General features: G+C 37.8%; 1 protein-coding gene and 3 pseudogenes across 1 annotated transcript; 2 read left to right on the top strand and 2 right to left on the bottom strand.

Moving 5' to 3' along the window:
• The first annotated feature begins 5577 nt into the window (after positions 1 to 5577).
• LOC138927480 (U5 small nuclear ribonucleoprotein 40 kDa protein-like) lies at positions 5578 to 6660 on the top strand (annotated as a pseudogene).
• A 156-nt stretch (positions 6661 to 6816) lies between these two features.
• On the bottom strand, positions 6817 to 7729 carry LOC122322112 (vesicle transport protein SFT2C-like; annotated as a pseudogene).
• Positions 7730 to 16024: 8295 nt separating this feature from the next.
• On the top strand, positions 16025 to 18843 carry LOC122321866 (U5 small nuclear ribonucleoprotein 40 kDa protein-like; annotated as a pseudogene).
• Positions 18844 to 19000: 157 nt separating this feature from the next.
• Positions 19001 to 19919, bottom strand: LOC122321849 (vesicle transport protein SFT2C-like). The gene is made up of 2 exons (XM_043212818.2): positions 19622 to 19919; positions 19001 to 19555 (listed from the first exon to the last, which is right to left on the bottom strand). Exons 1-2 carry the CDS (start codon positions 19796 to 19798, stop codon positions 19124 to 19126), a joined length of 609 nt encoding a protein of 202 aa, XP_043068753.2. The 5' UTR covers positions 19799 to 19919; the 3' UTR covers positions 19001 to 19123.

Genomic DNA, 19919 nt, shown 5'->3' with positions numbered 1-19919 from the left:
CTATGAACATTATTCCTTGCAACTAGTTGTCTAAACCCTGGAGAGTTTTGCGCCGATTCATAACGAGTTACTAGTGTTATTTCTCGACGCTTTTCTACGTTTTCCATGGTTTTGCCGTATACGGCAAAAAATTCAATTTTTAAAAATTTTTTTCAAATTCATTTTTTTCTATTTTTCTATGTTGGGTATTTAAATCTACATAGGGCTTTAACCAGTATGACTGATTAAAAGATAAAATTCTATGAATTTTCTTTAATTTTAATCCCTGTTTAAGACACAATTGAAGCTGTTTTAAATGAATAATATAAAACTCTTTAGAATTTAAATCAGCTATTAATTTTGGCTGTTTTCCTCCTGGGGGAACCTTGTTTTCAGGACAAAATGGTAGACTGTTATGTTTGTCATGAATTTTATCAGGATATTCTAAATCTACTTCTAAAATATATCCTGTGTCTCCTGAGGAATCAGCATTTTCTACATCAAATAAATTGGTTTCATTTTCGCTTAAAAATTGAAAATTTGAAAATGGGAGTTTTTTGGCTCATAGGCCCAACCATATAAAATTATTTGCGTCAATATACGACAAATAATTTTTGGTTTTGTTTTATCATAATTTCTCATGTACTCATTATTTGCTTTTGAAATTCTTTGAGTACATTGAGTCAGACCGCCCTGTACACCTCTTTTAACAAAATTGTATATGTTGGGGTCACTTATTAAATCTAATTCTACTTTAGTATACTTCAGCATAGCATCCCATGAAATAGATGGGGCTGAAACATAATTAACAGGGTCTAATTTATAAATTTTTGAGCATATATTACGGAAGTTTTCAAAAACGTCTGCTAAAATTAGTACGTCACTCTCCAAATACAATTTCATATAGTCTTTTAGAGTTCTGCACTGAAACGAACTCCAAATTTCTTTAGCGAAATTGTATTCGCTAATACTACACTCTTCGTCTTTCACGAATTATAAAAATATTCCCTAGGAGGAAGTTCGGTTTCATTGAATTTTTCAAAAACTATCCAAATAATCATAGGGAAATACTCCCTTTCTTCTCATTTGCCTAAACTTCTCTCCACTAAATTTTGATTTTAATATTTTAAAATCTTTATCTTCCATGTTGTAAGCTAATTTTTCTAAACTAGAATTTAAAAACCTATTGGAATCTATATACTTTATAGTATAATTAGTCTTTCCCTTTTCAAAAATTGTCTGATTTAGAGCAATATATAACTCTTTAGTAGAGGGTATTGGTTTCAATTTACCCCCTAGTGCATTAATAAAGAGGGTGATATAGTATGTTGATAAATTATGAAAAACTACAGGGAAATAAGCTTTTAACTTAAAACTATCTTTACAACTTCTATGGATAGGGCCTTGGTATTTACCCGTGAACTGGTTAAAATATTGTACGCGTTCATCAGAACTGATGGCCTCTTCACACGCATAGCAGTTCCCATGCTCCTGGAAGTCCTCATCGCAGATGTCAAAGTTATATATAGGTTTTTTTGATCCCTTCCAGTATTTGCTATATAAGGCCATTGTCTCCTCTTCCAAAGTTTTAACAAAAACCTTCATACAGTCATGTCCTGTAATTTGTAAAAAGGAAAAATTTATTAACTTTTAAACTTTTCATTTATTTTAAAATAATTTATTTACCTTCATAGGTCCATAATTTATTCAGCTGAGGGTTGTATTTATGTATTTATATAGATATATAGATAAATACCTTAAATGTCGGATTAAAACCTCCTTCTTCGATAATGTCTGCCCCAAATGACGTCATTTGGAAACAACTATTGTATTTTCGAGTATTTGCAAGAAAGTGGCGTGATTCTTGTGTTTCGCCGCAAAGCAATGAATACAATGGCTCATGTGGCGGAGTCAACACTGGCAATTTCACTTTACCATTAACGCAGCATAATCCAGGCGTTTCTCCGGAAAACTTTAATGCACCACAATACTCGCAAACAACGTCCATTTGCCCAATGCAAACGCTAGGATGCAAGCTGTAATCATTGCTGCAATCGTATCGAAACGCAGCTCGATTCAAATTAGCTAAATATCTTGTTCTGCGTCGCAAATTATCTATTTGTTGACTTCTGTTGTTCGCTCGACGATTCTGCATTGCCAACCGAGCTGTTTCACGGGCTGCTTCACTTTGCTCTCGTGATTGAAAAGCACGAAGTCGAGCCATACTATTGCGGCGCTGTTCACGTGCAATTTCTTGTTCTTTTTCAGTCCTTTCATTTGTAGTATTTTTTAATCTTCTTGCATTACGGCTTTGTCGGGAAAGATTCGATCGTCTTGGTCTCGGCATTATTAATTAAACATCCCAATCAAATCGATTGCTGCAGAACGCGACTGCCTAACTCTCAATCGTGTTCGCTCGACATTTTTTTAACATTTTCATTTGACATTTTCTTGTGCATCTTTCGATTGTGATTCACGTAACTGCGCCATGCTTACACGCGCCTTTTCATTACCTTTATACATCTAGATAAATGTATAAATACATAATATCGTACATAAAAATATGATACGTTACGCTCACAGCCTACTTACTTTTATTTATTACTATAAGTGGAGTATAGTTCGGTGGAGTATAATTCGCGCTGTCGAACGGGACAAAAAGTATCCTATGTCCTTCTCCTGGCTCTAAGCTACCTCCCTACCAATTTTCACTCAAATCTGTTCTTCCGTTCTTGATTTATAAGTGGTGTAACATAAAACACGACTTTCTTTTATATACAGTTGCTATATAAAGTATACATATACAGTATTCTTTTATATATATATATTTAATAGAAATAGTTTTAACATTGATTTCTTACAAATATCAATAGAGACTCTGGTGGTGCTTCAAGTTGAGGCAATTTCACTTTCCCGGAAGCGCAACACAATCCTTTTGGTTCGTTGTTAAATTTGAGAGCCTGACTTTGAATTTGACTTCGTTTCTAACTGACATTTTGACATTTGACATTTAAATAAAAGACATTTAAAATAAAAAAGTATGGGCCAGGGAGGAACGTTGTCGAACGGGACAAAAAGTATCCTATGTCCTTCTCCTGGCTCTAAGCTACCTCCCTACCAATTTTCACTCAAATCTGTTCTTCCGTTCTTGATTTATAAGTGGTGTAACATAAAACACGACTTTCTTTTATATATATAGATTCTGTTGTTCGCTCGACGATTCTGCATTGCCAACCGAGCTGTTTCACGGGCTGCTTCACTTTGCTCTCGTGATTGAAAAGCACGAAGTCGAGCCATACTATTGCGGCGCTGTTCACGTGCAATTTCTTGTTCTTCTTCAGTCCTTTCATTTGCAGTATTTTGTATTCTTCTTGCATTACGGCTTTGTCGGGAAAGATTCGATCGTATTGGTCGCGGCATTATTAATTAAACATCCGAATCAAATCGATTGCTGCAGAACGCGACTGCCTAACTCTCAATCGTGTTCGCTCAAGCCTAGCTGCTGACATTTTGACATTTGACATTTTCATTTGACATTTTCTTGTGCATCTTTCGATTGTGATTCACGTAACTGCGCCATGCTTACACGCGCCTTTTAATTTACTTTATACATCTAGATAAATGTATAAATACATAATATCGTACATAAAAATATGATACGTTACGCTCACAGCCTACTTACTTTTATTCATTACTATAAGTGGAGTATAGTTCGGTGGAGTATAATTCGCGCTGACATTTGACATTTAAATAAAAGACATTTAAAATAAAAAAGTATGGGCCAGGGAGGAACGTTGTCGAACGGGACAAAAAGTATCCTATGTCCTTCTCCTGGCTCTAAGCTACCTCCCTACCAATTTTCACTCAAATCTGTTCTTCCGTTCTTGATTTATAAGTGGTGTAACATAAAACACGACTTTCTTTTATATACAGTTGCTATATACAGTATACATATACAGTATTCTTTTATATATATAGATTTAATAGAAATATTTTTAATATTGATTTCTTACAAATATCAATAGAGAGTGCAGAGGCTCTGGTGGTGCTTCAAGTTGAGGCAATTTCACTTTCCCGGAAGCGCAACACAATCCTTTTGGTTCGTTGTTAAATTTGAGAGCCTGACTTTGAATTTGACTTCGTTTCTAACTGACATTTTGACATTTGACATTTTCTTCTTAGCTGTCTGCCTAAATAAAAAAGTATGGGCCAGGGAGGAACGCTGTCGAACGGGACAAAAAGTATCCTATGTCCTTCTCCTGGCTCTAAGCTACCTCCCTACCAATTTTCACTCAAATCTGTTCTTCCGTTCTTGATTTATAAGTGGTGTAACATAAAACACGACTTTCTTTTATATATATAGATAAATACCTTAAATGTCGGATTAAAACCTCCTTCTTCGATAATGTCTGCCCCAAATGACGTCATTTGGAAACAACTATTGTATTTTCGAGTATTTGCAAGAAAGTGGCGTGATTCTTGTGTTTCGCCGCAAAGCAATGAATACAATGTGGCGGAGTCAACACTGGCAATTTCACTTTACCATTAACGCAGCATAATCCAGGCGTTTCTCCGGAAAACTTTAATGCACCACAATACTCGCAAACAACGTCCATTTGCCCAATGCAAACGCTAAGATGCAAGCTGTAATCATTGCTGCAATCGTATCGAAACGCAGCTCGATTCAAATCAGCTAAATATCTTGTTCTGCGTCGCAAATTATCTATTTGTTGACTTCTGTTGTTCGCTCGACGATTCTGCATTGCCAACCGAGCTGTTTCACGGGCTGCTTCACTTTGCTCTCGTGATTGAAAAGCACGAAGTCGAGCCATACTATTGCGGCGCTGTTCACGTGCAATTTCTTGTTCTTCTTCAGTCCTTTCATTTGCAGTATTTTGTATTCTTCTTGCATTACGGCTTTGTCGGGAAAGATTCGATCGTCTTGGTCGCGGCATTATTAATTAAACATCCGAATCAAATCGATTGCTGCAGAACGCGACTGCCTAACTCTCAATCGTGTTCGCTCAAGCCTAGCTGCTGACATTTTGACATTTGACATTTTCATTTGACATTTTCTTGTGCATCTTTCGATTGTGATTCACGTAACTGCGCCATGCTTACACGCGCCTTTTTATTAACTTTATACATCTAGATATATGTATAAATACATAATATTGTACATAAAAATATGATACGTTACGCTCACAGCCTACTTACTTTTATTCATTACTATAAGTGGAGTATAGTTCGGTGGAGTATAATTCGCGCTGTCGAACGGGACAAAAAGTATCCTATGTCCTTCTCCTGGCTCTAAGCTACCTCCCTACCAATTTTCACTCAAATCTGTTCTTCCGTTCTTGATTTATAAGTGGTGTAACATAAAACACGACTTTCTTTTATATATATAGATAGATTGCTATATACAGTATACATATACAGTATTCTTTTATATATATAGATTTAATAGAAATAGTTTTAATATTGATTTCTTACAAATATCAATAGAGAGTGCAGAGGCTCTGGTGGTGCTTCAAGTTGAGGCAATTTCACTTTCCCGGAAGCGCAACACAATCCTTTTGGTTCGTTGTTAAATTTGAGAGGGTCATGAGGGAGAGATCTTTACCACAGAATTTCATCCGGAGGGAGAGATGCTGCTATCCTCCGGGTTTGATAGGCAGATTCGTGAGTGAAATTTTGAGTCAGTTTTGTATATTCTTTTCATTCATTATTATTGTTTTGCAGACATCTGGCAGGTTTACGGTGACTGTGAGAATATAATGGCTCTATCCGGACACAGTGGCGCTGTAATGGAAGCCCATTTTACGCCGTATGGTTCGCATATATATTCTCCTGCTCGACGGACAAAACTCTAGCCATTTGGGACATTGTTACGGGTCAACGGCAGCGACGCTTCAAGGGTCACGGGAACTTTGTGAACAGTGTGCAGGGATCGCGACGAGGCCAACAGCTGCTGTGCTCAGGCAGTGATGATCGGACCATAAAGATCTGGGATGCGAGGAAGAAACACGCCGTCCATACCCTGGAGTCTCCCTTCCAGGTGACTGCAGTTTGTTTTGGTGACACCGGAGAACAAGTAATCACCGGAGGCATCGATAATGAACTGAAAATTTGGGATATTCGAAAGCAGGCGGTTCTGCATACTTTGAGAGGACATGCAGATACTGTTACCGGCATGGCGCTGTCGCCGGAAGGTGATTTCGTCCTTACCAATGCTATGGACAACACGCTGAGAGTGTGGGACGTGAGGCCCTATGCTCCTGGCGAGCGGTGTGTAAAGGTATTCCAGGGCCATCAGCACAACTTTGAGAAGAATCTGCTTCGCTGCGCTTGGTCACCGGGAAGCGACAAAATATCCTGCGGTTCGGCCGATCGGCATGTCTACATTTGGGATGTCAACACGAGGCGCATTCTATACAAGCTGCCAGGACATAATGGCAGTGTAAACGATGTGGATTTCAGTCCGAAAGAACCTTTAATTTTGTCTGGATCCAGCGATAAAACCTTGTATCTGGGCGAGATTGAGGACTGACCTATGGAGAAGCCAAGTCAAAGGATAGGCCCACTGCTGGAGACTCCAGTGGAATGACAAAATGGAGAAATCGAAGATTAGTTTTATGATCAAGATACAAATAAATAATTTTAATATAACCCTCCCCCCATATACACAATTGCGTCGTAAAAGACCAATCTATAAAGAGAGTCTTCCAGCGTAGCAGAATCGCGTCATAGTTCGCATTTATAATTGCAATTTCTGATAAGCGAGCATTGATTTTCCCAATGAGTAAGTTGAGAAAATAATTAAAAAAAACAATATGGTTACTTTTGAGAGGCGTTATATCACAAATAAGTTTTATTTTGGATCAATGAGTTAAATAAGTTATATCGTTCGTTGCTGCGGTGGTTGGAGATGATTCGTTTTGTTTTATTGCTCTTCGTGGCTTATACTGGCAGCGCCCTTGTCGAGGCCGAAACGCTGGTCTTGAACAATTGCCCAAAGAACTTGAGACCGTAGCTCCACCCGGAACCATACCCAGTACCATAAACAGTAATGCTATTATTTGCGCCACAGCAAACAGAACTGTGAATGCGGTGCTTTTGGCCACCAAGGCACAATACAGGGTTAACAACAGGCAGGAACTGTACGATATGGAAGTCAGGAGTCTCGGCTTTGAGAACATCTGTCGCAGAAAGGCTCCGAATCCGGACAAAAAGCAAAAGCTTAGTATAAAGAAGAGACTGCCCAGGGTGTAGAGCAAGGCAAACTTTCGGGCTTTCAAGATAAGAACGGGAATGTATAGAGTCGATAGGGATATGCAGAGTCCTCCCATTCCCAAACAGGCCACAAAACCCACAATTCTCTGCAGTCGCGACTGAAATATAAACGAAAATGGATTATAAATAAATTATTTAGGGTTTAGGACTCAATGTAATCCTACCAGTTTGGGACAACAGGAGTCCTGGGTGTCCTTTAGCCAGCTATTGGCCTCCGGCTCCGTGTTTTTGGAAAATAGTCCCAGACTTGGGACCTTCAACTGTGGCAGCTTCACATTGAAGCTCTTCTGATCACTCTGCAGCAATAAATATTCATCCAAATCGGACTTTAAACTACTCATGGCTAAAGTAGTTTTTCACAACTTTTTCTTAAAAATAATAATTTTCTTATTTATCGTGTGTCGTGTCAGAAACAAAACAAAACATGCGGAAAGGTACTAACGCCTGCGTGTCGCCAGCGATGCCAACCTGCTTTTAGACATAGTAGGTTGGTTTTCCGTTGTTATCGGTTATTGTTATCGCCTTTCGCGCCCAATTTTTAATCGTTTTCAAGTTTATTTCCAAACCAAGAAGGCTTTGCATTCGATTTTCTGGCCAAAATGTGGGGTATATAAGGGGCACAAGCATTTCTTTTCAATCAGTCGGAGCTCAGCCGCTCAAGGAGCCACAACTATTTTATTTTTTGTATTCTTTTTATTTTTATTTTTTTCTTTTCGACTTCTCTGATATTTATTTATTTTCTCATTTTAAATTAAACAATTAACGATGAACATTTCATTGTCGAATCAACGGCATTCTGATTTTCATTTATTTTCGTCTATATTTAATTTTTTTTATTTTTCAACCATATGGGTGATCTGGAGACGATGATCTCGACGATGATATGGATCTTATACATATATTTATTTTTATTTTATGCCATTTTTTATTTTACATTTTATTAAAAATGATAAATGACTGTGGTCTTTTCCAATCTCCAACGTTTAAAACACCCCCTTCTCTTATTTATCCTTTTTTTGCTTTTTATTTATTTTATTACATATTTTATAATTTTTTTATTTTACATCTTCGGGACCTTGGTCTCCTCATTTTGTTCTTCATTTTGTCGAGCTTGCCCAACATCATCTTCTTTTTTTTATTTTTAAATTCGTTTTTTCCATTTTAATTCGTTGATTTTTTAATTTTACATTTTATCAAAAATAATAAAACACTGTGGTCTATTCCAATCTCCAACGTTTGAGACACCTCCTTCTCTTTTAACCATATATCTAACGAAATAAAATAGCCGTTAAATTCAAGGGTTCCAAACGCACTTAATATGGCCATTAATTATTTATTTATCTTTTTTTATTTTATTTTCTTTTTATTTATTTTATTATATATTTTATAATTTTTTTATTTTTCATCTTCGGGACCTTCGTCGCCTCATTTTGTTCTTCATTTTGTCCAGCTTGCCCATCATCATCTTATTTTTTGTTTAGTTTTCAATTCGTTTTTTTCCATTTTAATTCGTTGATTTTTTAATTTTACATTTTATTAAAAATAATAAAAGACTTTGGACTTTTCCAATCTCCGACGTTTAAGACACCCCCTGCTCTTATTTATCCTTTGTTAATTTTATATCCTTGCCGAGGATATATTTTGACCATTTTTTTTTATATATATATTTTATTTTTTTTACCATTTATTTAACTAAATAAAACAATTACCGGTTCACTCTCTTCAATTGGCCCATAGCCGTTGTACTCCAGGGTGGCGAAAGCACTCAAGAGGGTCATCAATTAATTCCAAATTAATCTTTCAACAATTAATTTTATATAATAATAATGTGGTGTTATTATAAACACTTCTCGACTTCTCTGATATTTATTTATTTTCTTATTTTAAATTAAACTATATTTCATATATAACTATTTTTAACAATTTTTTCCCAATAATATTTTTATATAAAAAAAAAAAAAAACTTTTTGCTGCCCGACTTCTCTGATATTTATTTATTTTCTTATTTTAAATTAAATTATAAACAATGAACAATGTTTGTTCCAATCGGTTTCACTTTTATCTTATTTTTTTTATTTCTTTTTTTATTTTATTTTCTTTTTATTTATTTTCTTATATATTTTATAATTTTTTTATTTTTTATCTTCGGGATCTTCTTTGGGACCTCATCTTGTTCATCTTGCCCTTCATCACCTTATTTTTTTTTTAGTTTTCAATTCGTTTTTTTCATTTTTATTCATTAATTTTTTAATTTTATATTTTATTAAACAGTTGCTAAAAATAATGACATAAGGAATGTCTTGCCAGTTCCACCAGGGGCATCTAGGAAATATAAACCACCATTTTCATCAGCGATTGCCTTCATTAAAGTATCATAAACTTCCTTTTGTTGGTAATTCAACAGGGGTACATTCCTTTGAACTACTAAATCTAATTCCTGGTGATCATATTCACGTTCCCGTTCCAATTCTCGATTAAATGCGTCATTCATTTCACGATTTGGCGCTGGCATTCCTAACCTGATTAATAAATTACCGCACATGAGGTAACACATATCTTCGATCAAGAGTAAAGCACGATTATGTATCTCCTCATTCATCTCAATATCGTGATTTCTGGAACTGACACGTCTTTGATGTAAAATATCTTCTGACATACTATCCTTGTATTTGTGCCACAGGTTACATGGGTTTGATGGAAAACATGTCGAAATTATGATAGCGAATAATGTGCGTATCTGACTTGGAGATGCAGAGATAATGGCTTCAGCGATTGTCGTATCCCAATGGGTATCGTTTTCTAATAAGTTCAATTCTTCACATGCAGCACGATATGTTGGGAATATTACACCATTAACAGTTCGTAGTGTCTCAAATGAAGTTGGCCCACGCACATTTACCAGCAACAACCGCAAATAGAAACATTCATCATTCTTTGGATGAACTGTATACATACGACCAAGAGCTTCAGTAGAACGCACATCTGGATACCCAGAAACCGCATCACCTTGCTTCCGTCTTTGAAAATTCTTGGATGAAGCATTCCAAGTATAATAACGTGGCATCTCCGAGTAAAGCAAAGTTCGTGCAAACTGATCGCTTTGGCAGATTGCAAAAAAACTGGTCAATGTAGTTGCTGGAGGTGTTTCACCACGTTGCATAGCATTCGAAGCCGTGAAATATACTCGTTGACCATTCTCTAGATGCACCGCCAAATGTGTAACAGTAGGATGACGTTCGTGAATGGGAAATCCGAATATACGCCAAATCGCTTCATTACAGTTCACATAACGACCAACTTGATAGCGTGAAATTTCATCGTTGGTATTCGAGGATTGCAATTTCGTGACATATTTGCAAATATATTTTATGGACTTAACTGAATTGCAGTATTCAACGTTGCAATGTGTCTTGAACGTTTTAGAAATAAGTGGCGAATATGGAACAACATTCGTTGTGACAGTTCGACCGTTGTCATCTGGTGATCGACGCCGATACAGCGGATACCCATCGTTGCCAGTGACAGTCTCCGCCGTTAATTTCCGTGGATATCGTTTAGAGCACTTTCCATGGACCATGCAAGGTGATTGGGGGTTGATGGCACCACACGGTCCATGAATCATATTAGTAGTAACAACATCATGTAGGTCTGGATCGACTTCATGATCAGGAATCTCGGCACATATGATATCATCTATTTGGTCAGGCTGAATTCTTTCCACTAACCAAATAAGAATGTGTGCGTGCGGCAGGCCTCGCTTTTGCCATAAGTGGAGTATAGTTCGGTGGAGTATAATTCGCGCTGTCGAACGGGACAAAAAGTATCCTATGTCCTTCTCATGGCTCTAAGCTACCTCCCTACCAATTTTCACTCAAATCTGTTCCTCCGTTCTTGATTTATATAACACGATTGAGGCAATTTAATTTTCTCGGAAGCGCAACACAATCCTTTTGGTTCGTTGTTAAATTTGAGAGCCTGACTTTGAATTTGACTTCGTTTCTAACTGACATTTTGACATTTGACATTTTCTTCTTAGCTGTCTGCCTAAATAAAAAAGTATGGGCCAGGGAGGAACGCTGTCGAACGGGACAAAAAGTATCCTATGTCCTTCTCCTGGCTCTAAGCTACCTCCCTACCAATTTTCACTCAAATCTGTTCTTCCGTTCTTGATTTATAAGTGGTGTAACATAAAACACGACTTTCTTTTATATATATAGATTGCTATATACAGTATACATATACAGTATTCTTTTATATATATAGATTTAATAGAAATAGTTTTAATATTGATTTCTTACAAATATCAATAGAGAGTGCAGAGGCTCTGGTGGTGCTTCAAGTTGAGGCAATTTCACTTTCCCGGAAGCGCAACACAATCCTTTTGGTTCGTTGTTAAATTTGAGAGCCTGACTTTGAATTTGACTTCGTTTCTAACTGACATTTTGACATTTGACATTTTCATTTGACATTTTCTTAACTAACACGACTTTCTTTTATATATATAGATAAATACCTTAAATGTCGGATTAAAACCTCCTTCTTCGATAATGTCTGCCCCAAATGACGTCATTTGGAAACAACTATTGTATTTTCGAGTATTTGCAAGCAAGTGGCGTGATTCTTGTGTTTCGCCGCAAAGCAATGAATACAATGGCTCATGTGGCGGAGTCAACACTGGCAATTTCTTTTTACCGTTAACGCAGCATAATCCAGGCGTTTCTCCGGAAAACTTTAATGCACCACAATACTCGCAAACAACGTCCATTTGCCCAATGCAAACGCTAGGATGCAAGCTGTAATCATTGCTGCAATCGTATCGAAACGCAGCTCGATTCAAATTAGCTAAATATCTTGTTCTGCGTCGCAAATTATCTATTTGTTGACTTCTGTTGTTCGCTCGACGATTCTGCATTGCCAACCGAGCTGTTTCACGGGCTGCTTCACTTTGCTCTCGTGATTGAGAAGCACGAAGTCGAGCCATACTATTGCGGCGCTGTTCACGTGCAATTTCTTGTTCTTCTTCAGTCCTTTCATTTGCAGTATTTGCATACAGTATTTGCTTCACTTTGCTTGAGTCCTTTTTTTTGCAGTCTTCTTCTTGCATTACGGCTTTATCGGGAAAGATTCGATCGTTTTGGTCGCGGCATTATTAATTAAACATCCGAATCAAATCGATTGCTGCAGAACGTGACTGCCTAACTCTCAATCTTGTTCGCTCAAGCCTAGCTGCTGACATTTTGACATTTGACATTTTCATTTGACATTTTCTTGTGCATCTTTCGATTGTGATACACGTAACTGCGCCATGCTTACACGCCCCTTTTCATTACCTTTATACATCTAGATAAATGTATAAATACATAATATCGTACATAAAAATATGATATGTTACGCTCACAGCCTACTTACTTTTATTCATTACTATAAGTGGAGTATAGTTCGGTGGAGTATAATTCGCGCTGTCGAACGGGACAAAAAGTATCCTATGTCCTTCTCCTGGCTCTAAGCTACCTCCCTACCAATTTTCACTCAAATCTGTTCCTCCGTTCTTGATTTATAAGTGGTGTAACATAAAACACGACGTTCTTTTATATATATAGACTAGCTTTTTGTTTTCTATAAGGACTAGCTGTTTTTTCTTCATTTATTTTGGTTAATAAATGTTTTTCAGTATTTCAAGTACATCCAGTAATTTCACGTACAGCAAAATTCCCCTCGCCAATATCTAACAGTTGTTTAGAGAAAGGATGGATCCTGAAGCATTTGATCGCGGATATTCTTGGTCAGTTCTTTGTCAACATTACGCCACAGTTGCGATGATTTTAAGCAAGCATTGAATTCATCAGCGTACATTAACCGTGAACACCTGAAAGGAGCAACAAAGGGCCGTAAAATAGTTTATCATTGTTCCTTATATCCCTAAATGACCAATCCAATTCCCCAAGCGAATTTTTACGTCCTATAGTGCATTCATCCAAAATATGGGCACTATGCCCATAGACGATTGTTTTTATGTTGCACACTGCATCTGGATTATTTTGAATGTTCAATGACAGCTTAAGTGCTGAATGAGCTGTTATGCCTCCATCTAATAAGGTTGCTGCAACGCCAGAAGATGAAATGGCCAATACGTTGCCATTTTTTTTTAATCGTAACTCGGCAGGAAGAAGCGAAATAAGGAATGTTCACTTTGGAACTTTCACTTTGAATGTTCACAATAATCACTTTGGAATAAGGAGAATTTTCAACAGGCTCTTACTGGAATGCTATTCGAAGAAATTGCCCAGATGTGAATCCTCGATAAACTTGTTGCCGTTGTTAGTTAATTCTTCTTCTAACTATTAATCTGTGCGCTTCTCTTCTTTGAAAAGTGGTCTTTGTTGATTATGTTCATCTCGTGCATCTTTCGATTGTGATTCACGTAACTGCGCCATGCTTACACGCGCCTTTTCATTAGCTTTATAAATTTGTTCTCCTGATCTCGTATTCTTCTATCTCGCGCAGCTCTAGAATTGACTGTTTGATGACTAAAATTGGCCCAATTGCGTTTTCTTGGCATTGGTAATCGGCGGACCCCTATTTCAGGGGCATATGACACACACATAAATGTACAATACGTTACGCTCTCAGCCTACTTATTGTTATTCATTACTATAAAAGCAGCCATTTCGGAGGAGTATAATTCCCGTTGTTGAAAGGGACAAAAAGTATCCTATGTCCTTCTCATGTCTCTAAGCTACCTCCCTACCAATTTTCACTCAAATCTGTTCTTCCGTTCTTGATTTATAAGTGGTATAACATAAAACACGACTTTCTTTTATATATATAGACTTTCACTCAAATCTGTTCTTCCGTTCTTGATTTATAAGTGGTGTAACATAAAACACGACTTTCTTTTATATATATAGATTGCTATATACAGTATACATATACAGTATTCTTTTATATATATAGATTTAATAGAAATAGTTTTAATATTGATTTCTTACAAATATCAATAGAGAGTGCAGAGGCTCTGGTGGTGCTTCAAGTTGAGGCAATTTCACTTTCCCGGAAGCGCAACACAATCCTTTTGGTTCGTTGTTGAATTTGAGAGCCTGACTTTGAATTTGACTTCGTTTCTAACTGACATTTTGACATTTGACATTTTCATTTGACATTTTCTTAACTAACACGACTTTCTTTTATATATATAGATAAATACCTTAAATGTCGGATTAAAACCTCCTTCTTCGATAATGTCTGCCCCAAATGACGTCATTTGGAAACAACTATTGTATTTTCGAGTATTTGCAAGCAAGTGGCGTGATTCTTGTGTTTCGCCGCAAAGCAATGAATACAATGGCTCATGTGGCGGAGTCAACACTGGCAATTTCACTTTACCATTAACGCAGCATAATCCAGGCGTTTCTCCGGAAAACTTTAATGCACCACAATACTCGCAAACAACGTCCATTTGCCCAATGCAAACGCTAGGATGCAAGCTGTAATCATTGCTGCAATCGTATCGAAACGCAGCTCGATTCAAATTAGCTAAATATCTTGTTCTGCGTCGCAAATTATCTATTTGTTGACTTCTGTTGTTCGCTCGACGATTCTGCATTGCCAACCGAGCTGTTTCACGGGCTGCTTCACTTTGCTCTCGTGATTGAGAAGCACGAAGTCGAGCCATACTATTGCGGCGCTGTTCACGTGCAATTTCTTGTTCTTCTTCAGTCCTTTCATTTGCAGTATTTTGTATTCTTCTTGCATTACGGCTTTGTCGGGAAAGATTCGATCGTCTTGGTCGCGGCATTATTAATTAAACATCCGAATCAAATCGATTGCTGCAGAACGCGACTGCCTAACTCTCAATCGTGTTCGCTCAAGCCTAGCTGCTGACATTTTGACATTTGACATTTTCATTTGACATTTTCTTGTGCATCTTTCGATTGTGATTCACGTAACTGCGCCATGCTTACACGCGCCTTTTCATTACCTTTATACATCTAGATAAATGTATAAATACATAATATCGTACATAAAAATATGATACGTTACGCTCACAGCCTACTTACTTTTATTCATTACTATAAGTGGAGTATAGTTCGGTGGAGTATAATTCGCGCTGTCGAACGGGACAAAAAGTATCCTATGTCCTTCTCCTGGCTCTAAGCTACCTCCCTACCAATTTTCACTCAAATCTGTTCCTCCGTTCTTGATTTATAAGTGGTGTAACATAAAACACGACTTTCTTTTATATATATAGACTAGCGACCCCGTCAAACGTTGTTTTGCCCTTTTTTGTTTTCTATAAGGGCTAGCTGTTTTTTCTTCATTTATTTTGGTTAATAAATGTTTTTCAGTATTTCAAGTACATCCAGTAATTTCACGTACAGCAAAATTCCCCTCGCCAATATCTAACAGTTGTTTAGAGAAAGGATGGATCCTGAAGCATTTGATCGCGCATATTCTTGGTCAGTTCTTTTTCAACATTACGCCACAGTTGCGATGATTTTAAGCAAGCATTGAATTCATCAGCGTACATTAACCGTGAACACCTGAAAGGAGTAACAAAGGGCCGTAAAATAGTTTATCATTGTTCCTTATATCCCTAAATGACCAATCCAATTCCCCAAGCGAATTTTTACGTCCTATAGTGCATTCATCCAAAATATGGGCACTATGCCCATAGACGATTGTTTTTATGTTGCACACTGCATCTGGATTATTTTGAATGTTCAATGACAGCTTAAGTGCTGAATGAGCTGTTATGCCTCCATCTAATAAGGTTGCTGCAACGCCAGAAGATGAAATGGCCAATGCGTTGCCATTTTTTTTTAATCGTAACTCGGCAGGAAGAAGCGAAATAAGGAATGTTCACTTTGGAACTTTCACTTTGAATGTTCACAATAATCACTTTGGAATAAGCAGAATTTTCAACAGGCTCTTACTGGAATGCTAGTCGAAGAAATTGCCCAGATGTGAATCCTCGATAAACTTGTTGCCGTTGTTAGTTAATTCTTCTTCTAACTATTAATCTGTGCGCTTCTCTTCTTTGAAAAGTGGTCTTTGTTGATTATGTTCATCTCGTGCATCTTTCGATTGTGATTCACGTAACTGCGCCATGCTTACACGCGCCTTTTCATTACCTTTATAAATTTGTTCTCCTGATCTCGTATTCTTCTATCTCCCGCAGCTCTAGAATTGACTGTTTGATGACTAAAATTGGCCCAATTGCGTTTTCTTGGCATCGGTGACTGTAGATAAGTAATCGGCGGACCCCTATTTCAGGGGCATATGACACACACATAAATGTACAATACGTTACGCTCTCAGCCTACTTATTGTTATTCATTACTATAAAAGCAGCCCTTTCGGAGGAGTATAATTCCCGTTGTCGAACGGGACCAAAAGTATCCTATGTCCTTTTCATGGCTCTAAGCTACCTCCCTACCAATTTTCACTCAAATCTGTTCTTCCGTTCTTGATTTATAAGTGGTGTAACATAAAACACGACTTTCTTTTATATATATAGATTTTCACTCAAATCTGTTCTTCCGTTCTTGATTTATAAGTGGTGTAACATAAAACACGACTTTCTTTTATATATATAGATTGCTATATACAGTATACATATACAGTATTCTTTTATATATATAGATTTAATAGAAATAGTTTTAATATTGATTTCTTACAAATATCAATAGAGAGTGCAGAGGCTCTGGTGGTGCTTCAAGTTGAGGCAATTTCACTTTCCCGGAAGCGCAACACAATCCTTTTGGTTCGTTGTTGAATTTGAGAGCCTGACTTTGAATTTGACTTCGTTTCTAACTGACATTTTGACATTGGACATTTTCATTTGACATTTTCTTCTTAGCTGTCTGCCTAAATAAAAAAGTATGGGCCAGGGAGGAACGCTGTCGAACGGGACAAAAAGTATCCTATGTCCTTCTCCTGGCTCTAAGCTACCTCCCTACCAATTTTCACTCAAATCTGTTCTTCCGTTCTTGATTTATAAGTGGTGTAACATAAAACACGACTTTCTTTTATATATATAGATATCTATAAATGTATAAATACATAATATCGTACATAAAAATATGATACGTTACGCTCACAGCCTACTTACTTTTATTCATTACTATAAGTGGAGTATAGTTCGGTGGAGTATAATTCGCGCTGTCGAACGGGACAAAAAGTATCCTATGTCCTTCTCCTGGCTCTAAGCTACCTCCCTACCAATTTTCACTCAAATCTGTTCTTCCGTTCTTGATTTATAAGTGGTGTAACATAAAACACGACTTTCTTTTATATATATAGATTGCTATATACAGTATACATATACAGTATTCTTTTATATATATAGATTTAATAGAAATATTTTTAATATTGATTTCTTACAAATATCAATAGAGAGTGCAGAGGCTCTGGTGGTGCTTCAAGTTGAGGCAATTTCACTTTCCCGGAAGCGCAACACAATCCTTTTGGTTCGTTGTTAAATTTGAGAGGGTCATGAGGGAGAGATCTTTACCACAGAATTTCATCCGGAGGGAGAGATGCTGCTATCCTCCGGGTTTGATAGGCAGATTCGTGAGTGAAATTTTGAGTCAGTTTTGTATATTCTTTTCATTCATTATTATTGTTTTGCAGACATCTGGCAGGTTTACGGTGACTGTGAGAATATAATGGCTCTATCCGGACACAGTGGCGCTGTAATGGAAGCCCATTTTACGCCGTATGGTTCGCATATATATTCTCCTGCTCGACGGACAAAACTCTAGCCATTTGGGACATTGTTACGGGTCAACGGCAGCGACGCTTCAAGGGTCACGGGAACTTTGTGAACAGTGTGCAGGGATCGCGACGAGGCCAACAGCTGCTGTGCTCAGGCAGTGATGATCGGACCATAAAGATCTGGGATGCGAGGAAGAAACACGCCGTCCATACCCTGGAGTCTCCCTTCCAGGTGACTGCAGTTTGTTTTGGTGACACCGGAGAACAAGTAATCACCGGAGGCATCGATAATGAACTGAAAATTTGGGATATTCGAAAGCAGGCGGTTCTGCATACTTTGAGAGGACATGCAGATACTGTTACCGGCATGGCGCTGTCGCCGGAAGGTGATTTCGTCCTTACCAATGCTATGGACAACACGCTGAGAGTGTGGGACGTGAGGCCCTATGCTCCTGGCGAGCGGTGTGTAAAGGTATTCCAGGGCCATCAGCACAACTTTGAGAAGAATCTGCTTCGCTGCGCTTGGTCACCGGGAAGCGACAAAATATCCTGCGGTTCGGCCGATCGGCATGTCTACATTTGGGATGTCAACACGAGGCGCATTCTATACAAGCTGCCAGGACATAATGGCAGTGTAAACGATGTGGATTTCAGTCCGAAAGAACCTTTAATTTTGTCTGGATCCAGCGATAAAACCTTGTATCTGGGCGAGATTGAGGACTGACCTATGGAGAAGCCAAGTCAAAGGATAGGCCCACTGCTGGAGACTCCAGTGGAATGACAAAATGGAGAAATCGAAGATTAGTTTTATGATCAAGATACAAATAAATAATTTTAATATAACCCTCCCCCCATATACACAATTGCGTCGTAAAAGACCAATCTATAAAGAGAGTCTTCCAGCGTAGCAGAATCGCGTCATAGTTCGCATTTATAATTGCAATTTCTGATAAGCGAGCATTGATTTTCCCAATGAGTAAGTTGAGAAAATAATTAAAAAAAAACAATATGGTTACTTTTGAGAGGCGTTATATCACAAATAAGTTTTATTTTGGATCAATGAGTTAAATAAGTTATATCGTTCGTTGCTGCGGTGGTTGGAGATGATTCGTTTTGTTTTATTGCTCTTCGTGGCTTATACTGGCAGCGCCCTTGTCGAGGCCGAAACGCTGGTCTTGAACAATTGCCCAAAGAACTTGAGACCCGTAGCTCCACCCGGAACCATACCCAGTACCATAAACAGTAATGCTATTATTTGCGCCACAGCAAACAGAACTGTGAATGCGGTGCTTTTGGCCACCAAGGCACAATACAGGGTTAACAACAGGCAGGAACTGTACGATATGGAAGTCAGGAGTCTCGGCTTTGAGAACATCTGTCGCAGAAAGGCTCCGAATCCGGACAAAAAGCAAAAGCTTAGTATAAAGAAGAGACTGCCCAGGGTGTAGAGCAAGGCAAACTTTCGGGCTTTCAAGATAAGAACGGGAATGTATAGAGTCGATAGGGATATGCAGAGTCCTCCCATTCCCAAACAGGCCACAAAACCCACAATTCTCTGCAGTCGCGACTGAAATATAAACGAAAATGGATTATAAATAAATTATTTAGGGTTTAGGACTCAATGTAATCCTACCAGTTTGGGACAACAGGAGTCCTGGGTGTCCTTTAGCCAGCTATTGGCCTCCGGCTCCGTGTTTTTGGAAAATAGTCCCAGACTTGGGACCTTCAACTGTGGCAGCTTCACATTGAAGCTCTTCTGATCACTCTGCAGCAATAAATATTCATCCAAATCGGACTTTAAACTACTCATGGCTAAAGTAGTTTTTCACAACTTTTTCTTAAAAATAATAATTTTCTTATTTATCGTGTGTCGTGTCAGAAACAAAACAAAACATGCGGAAAGGTACTAACGCCTGCGTGTCGCCAGCGAT

Source organism: Drosophila bipectinata, unplaced genomic scaffold (assembly GCF_030179905.1).
Source record: "Drosophila bipectinata strain 14024-0381.07 unplaced genomic scaffold, DbipHiC1v2 scaffold_275, whole genome shotgun sequence".
Classification (NCBI taxonomy): domain Eukaryota; kingdom Metazoa; phylum Arthropoda; class Insecta; order Diptera; family Drosophilidae; genus Drosophila; species Drosophila bipectinata.
Note: the sequence above shows the minus strand (reverse complement) of the source record. Positions and strands in the feature narration are given on the sequence as shown.